The 5,436-nt window shown below is 47.2% G+C and overlaps 1 protein-coding gene across 1 annotated transcript in view; it reads right to left on the minus strand.

Moving 5' to 3' along the window:
* The window catches only part of MAP4K1 (mitogen-activated protein kinase kinase kinase kinase 1), a 20,591-nt gene that overhangs the window by 2,275 nt on the left and 12,880 nt on the right, over positions 1-5,436 (minus strand). Inside the window, exons 28-31 of the mRNA XM_006161725.3 lie at positions 5,172-5,234; positions 4,706-4,795; positions 4,551-4,621; positions 3,886-3,941 (exon numbers count right to left, since the gene is read on the minus strand). Of these exons, the coding sequence (XP_006161787.1) occupies positions 3,886-3,941; positions 4,551-4,621; positions 4,706-4,795; positions 5,172-5,234 (280 nt within the window). The remainder of the gene's footprint in view (positions 1-3,885; positions 3,942-4,550; positions 4,622-4,705; positions 4,796-5,171; positions 5,235-5,436) is intronic.

The following is a 5,436-nucleotide window of genomic DNA, read 5'->3' on the forward strand; positions in this document are numbered from 1 at the left end:
TCACCCCCTTAGAAAAAATCCCTTAAAAAAAAAAAAAAAAAAAAGAAAAATCATGCTGGGTGCATATATGTGTGTGTGTGTCTATGTGTGTGTGTGTGTCCAAAATCCCAAGAGGACAATGGAGAAGAAAGGATGAAGGGATGGCGGCGTGGCCACTGAAGGGTGATTTCTCACTTTCCCTCTCTCTTTCTCTCTCGTGAGTGTATGAGCACTATGACGAAATCCTAAAAAAACAAAAACAAACAAACAAAAAAGCAAACCTCTGGGTCAAGCCATGTTGGTAAGCACTGGTAAGGCACTGCTGCTCTCAGACTAAGGCCATGTGAGAGGCCCAGGTTCGATTCCTAACCCTGTGGGGCTGAGGGAGCATCCCCAGCTGGGCGATATGGTGAGGCCCTGTCTAAAGAAGCTGACATGCCATGCGCCTATAATCCGTTACCAGGAGGCCGACGCAGGAGGATTGCAACGTAGGGAGATCTGTCTGAGACAATAAAAACAAGGCCAGTCAGTGGCACCGTGGTTAGGCAGCTGGGTCCCATGTGGACCTGGTAGCTTAAAAAACATGCCAGATCTCTCCAGTGAGTACACGCACCCTAAAGCAAAAATCTCTCTGTAAAACAAACTAACGTGCCAGATGCATGTGTGTGTGTGTCCAAGATCTGAAAAGGAGGGAAAGATGAAGAAGGGACTGTGTGGGGCCGGCAGGTGGCGTGGTGATTAAGGGCGCTGGACTCCCACATGGCCAACTGTGGTTCAAGTCCTGGACCTGGTGGCTTGCTGTCTCTCTCTCTCTCTCCACCCCCCGCCCTGATCAAATTAAATAAAGAAAGAAAAAAAAAGGGATTGTGGTGGGACCATTCCTCATGAGGGATGCTTTCTGACTTTCTCTCTGGTGAGCACATGTATACCCTCCAGCAAATTAAAATAATAATAATAATAAACTTTTCTAAATTAACAAGACCCCTCTACCCCTCCTAGCATGTCAAAAGGATGCAGAAGGGAACCAGCAGTTAGCGTAATGGCTATGTCGCTGGACTCCCACGTAGTCGACCACGGTTCGCGTCCTGGACCCGGTGGCTTAAAACTCACGCCAGGCGCGTGTGCGTGTGTGCCCAAGATCCCGAGAGGAGAATGGAGGAGAAGGGATTGCGGCGTGACCATCCCCCCTGGGGGGTGATTTCTCACTTTCTGTCTCTCTGTCTCTGTCTGTCTGGCGAGTGCACATGCCCTATAGTGAAAAAACCTCTCCAAAAAGAAAAAGAAATCATGATAGCGCTAGATTATAACCCATGGGTCACAACGAGAAGGTTGGGACATCTTGGTGAATCTCCTTGATTTTTGTCAGCAGCATCGTGCTTTGTGAGAGCATGTCTTTGCTTTGGCTTAGGAAATACACACTGAAGTATTTTGCAGGAAATGGGCATCATGTCTTACTTCCAAATATACATTTAAAGATTACACACAGAGGGCCACTAGGTGGTATGGTGGTTAAGGCACTGGACTCCCACATGGATGACTGCAGTTTGAGCCCCAGACCTGGAAGCCTGAATCTCATGCGGGACAACTGTGTATGTGTGCCCCACATCCCAGGAGGAGAACAGAAGAGGAGGGATTGTGGCTTGGTCATCCCCCCTGGGGAGTGATTTCTCACTTTCTTTCTCACTATTTCTGTCTCTCTCTGATAAACACACATAACCTATGGCAAAAACCTTTAAAAAAAAAAAAAGAAATTATATACACGAGGCCAGCCCCATAATCTAGTAGTTAAGGGATTTGGATCCCATATGGCCAACCACAGTTTAAATCTCATATCTGGCTGCTTAAAAAATATATGGGGCTGGGATCAGCAGTTGGCGTAATGGCTATGTTGCTGGACTCCCCAGCAGTTGACCGTGGTTCGAGCCCCAACCCGGTGGCTTAAACTCATGCTGGGCGTTTGTGCAGGGTGCTCAAGATCCCGAGAGGAGAATGGAGAAGGGATTGTGGCGTGGCCATCCCCCCCGGGGGGTGATTTCTCACTTTCTGTCTCTCTGTTTCTCTGTCTTTCTGGCAAGGACATATGCCTTATAGCACTGGGACTGGCAGCTGGTGTGATGGTCAAGGGCACTGGACTCCCACATGGCCAACCATGGTTCCAGTCCTGTACCTGGCAGCTTGCTTTCTCACTTTTCCTCTTTCTCTCACTATGTCCCTCTCTGGTCAAATTAAAAGAAAGGAAGAAAGAAAGAAAGAAAGAGAGAAAGAGAGAAAGAGAGAAAGAAAGAAAGAAAGAAAGAAAGAAAGAAAGAAAGAAAGAAAGAAAAGAATAAAATAATTCTCTAAGAAAAAAAACATACTGAGTGCATGTGTGTGGATGAGCAAAATCTTAACAGGAAGGAGATTTGGAGGAGAAGAGATTTCAGCATGGCTACATCCCATGGAGGGGTGTTTTCTCACTCTCTGTCTCTCTGAAGATACTCTCTGACAATTAAAATAAACAAATAAAGGGACCGGCAAGTGGCGTGGTGGTTAAAGGCGCTGTTCTCCCACATGGTTGACCACAGTTCGAGTCTCAGACCTGGCAGCTTGCTTTCTCACTCACCCCCACCCTTCTCCCGCTCTCTATCTCTCTGTCTTTCTCTGGTCAAATTAAAATAAATAAATAAATAAATAAATAAATAAATAAATAAATAAATAAATTTAAATAAAATAATTCTTTTTTAAAAATAAAATAAAGTAAGCAAATAAGAACAAAACTACACACACATATATATGTATTTGTGTGTATATGAGGATGTGTGTGTATAAAAGAAAAGGATAGGGGACTAGCAGGTGGCATGGTGGTTAAGATGCTGGACACTCCCACATGGCTGACTACGGTTCAAGTCCTGGAACTGGTGACTTGCTTTCTCACTTTCTCTCTCTCTTTCCTCTCTTTATCTCTCTCTCTCAGTGTGTGTGTGTCTGGTTAAATTAAAAAATAAGTGAATGAATAAATAAAATTAAATAATAAATAATTATTTTTTAAAAAGAAAGATAAAGCAAATGTGGCAAAGAACATTGGGGGCTCTGTGGGGAAGGAATGTAAGAATTTTTAGTATTTTTGCAACTTATCTGTGAGTTTAAAACCATGTTAAAATATTTATTTGTTTGTTTATTTATTTTTGGGAGAGTTGTTTTTTGTTTTTTTTTTGCTATAGGGCGTGTGCCAGAGAGACAGAAAGCAAGAAATCTCCCCCCAGGGGGGATGGCCACATTGCAATCCCTTCTCCTCCATTCTCCTCTCGGGATCTTGCGCACGCATGCACATGCGCTCGGTGTGAGTTTAAGCCACTGGGTCCGGGACTTGAACTGCGGTCGACTACATGGGAGTCCAGTGACATAGCCATTACACCAATTGCTAGTTGGTCCCAAATATTTACTTTTTTTTTTTTTTTTGGAGAGATTTTCACTGTAGGGCGCGTGCGCTCGCCAGCCAGAGAAAGACATAGAGACAGAAAGTGAGAAATCACCCCCCAGGGGGCATGGTCACGCCGCAATCCCTTCTCCTCCATTCTCCTCTCGGGATCTTGGGCACGCACGCACACGCACCCGGCATGAGTTTTAAGCCACCGGGTCCGGGACATGAACCGCGGTCGACTATGTGGGAGTCCAGCGACATAGCCATTACGCTAACTGCTGGTTCCCGCAAATATTTACTTTTAATAGTTAGAAAGTTAAAATAAAATGACAGTGTTCCTTGGGCTGCCATACAGGAATAGCCTATAGGAGGCAGAGACAGAAGCAGGCAGACCAGGTGAGAGATTGTCCAGGCCAAAGACAAGGTAGCTGGGGGCACCATAGGATGTCCTCTCCACATGAGAAGTCCCCTCCCAGGTGCTTCTGTCCCCTTCCCCATGACCATACCTCGGGGAGCCAAGCAGACGAAAGGTGAGGGTGGGGTCTCTCAATTCCTGCAGCAGCTGGAAAAAATGCGTGCGTCAGTGTCTGGAAGACCCCCTCCATTCCCACAAACATGGCTCCCCTAAGGTCAGCAAAGAGAGGTCTAGATGCAGGTCCAGAAAGAATTACTCTTGCCAATACCACACACCAGCTGTGTGACCTCCAGCAAGTTACTTACCTTCTCTGTGCCTCAGATTACTAACCTATGAAATCAACAGTAACTATCCAATAGGTGACTGTGAACATTAAATAACATCCTGAAGTGTAAGGGCAGAGTCCCATGCAGGGTTCTTTGAGATAAGTACCAATTTCTCTGTATTTTCCACAGGGGGATAGTGAGGCACAGGAAGGTGAAGTGGCTTGCCTAAGGCCACCCAGCTGGATTCCAGCCTAGGCAATCTGGCCTATGCTCTTAAACACCCGAATGCCTCTATAGTGGCTCCACCCTAAAGTTGCGGAGGCTCAGAGAGAAACAAAGTCTCTTGCACAAGGTCGCATGGTACCCAGGGATGAGACTGAGATGCGAGAGACCCTGGGGCAAAGGAGGGGGTCTGTCTGAACTGACGCTGGAGGAAGCTCCCCTGTGGGGTTGTGGAGTGGGGCTGTGGCATTGGGGTGGAGGAGCTTACCTGGTCTGAACCTGGAGCCCACACCTGCACTCCATGCTTCCAGAATGCCTGAAGCCGACCCCCGACCATAGCTGGGGAGAAAGCAGTACCCATTATCCTTGGAGAGCACTGGAGCCTCCACCCCTGACCCTGGGCCCTGCCACCCCTGTGCATACCCACAGCCTCCACTGCTTCCGTCATGGGAATTTCAGATGTACGAAGGCCACGGACTGGGGCCCCTTCTGGGGTCACGAGCTTCAGAGACCCTGGAAAGAGGTACAGCGAGGGTTTTTAAGAACTGGGGCTGGCAGGAGGCATGGTGGTTAAGGTGCTGGACTCCGACATGGCTGACTGCAGTCTGAGTACAGGACTCAGGAGCTGGCTTTCTCCCTCTCCCTCTCCCTCTCTCTCTGTCTCGCTCTGGTCAAACTGAAGAAGAATCATCAATAAAATAAAATAAAATTTCTTTTTTAAAAAAGAAAAAGAACTTCGAGGATTACTAAGGGACCTGGTAACAAATTCAGCGTGAAGTTAAGGACACCAAAGACTGTATGGGGTCAGGGCTTCTGAAAGGCACTGGTGAGGGGGCAGAGACCCAGGGACAGGAGAAGTTGTGACGGAGGAAGGAAGGAGGGCTCTTACCGTCCATCAACACCATCACCATGTCTTCCTTCACCTGGGTCACCTGCACTGGTCCCTTGTGCTCTGTTGGGGTGGGGGGTACAGTTTAAAGACCAGCTCTGTCATATTCCCATTTGCACACAGAAGGTCAGTCCCTCTACAAGGCACGCGGGTCTCAGGCAGGTAGGCTAAATCCCACCCGCCACCCAGACTCCTCCCCAATATCAATATTACCAATGAAATAAACCTGACTTTCTTTTTTTTTTTTTGAGTGGTTTTCGCTATA

This window comes from Tupaia chinensis, unplaced genomic scaffold (genome assembly GCF_000334495.1).
Source record: "Tupaia chinensis unplaced genomic scaffold, TupChi_1.0 Scaffold138910_1, whole genome shotgun sequence".
Classification (NCBI taxonomy): Eukaryota; Metazoa; Chordata; class Mammalia; order Scandentia; family Tupaiidae; genus Tupaia; species Tupaia belangeri.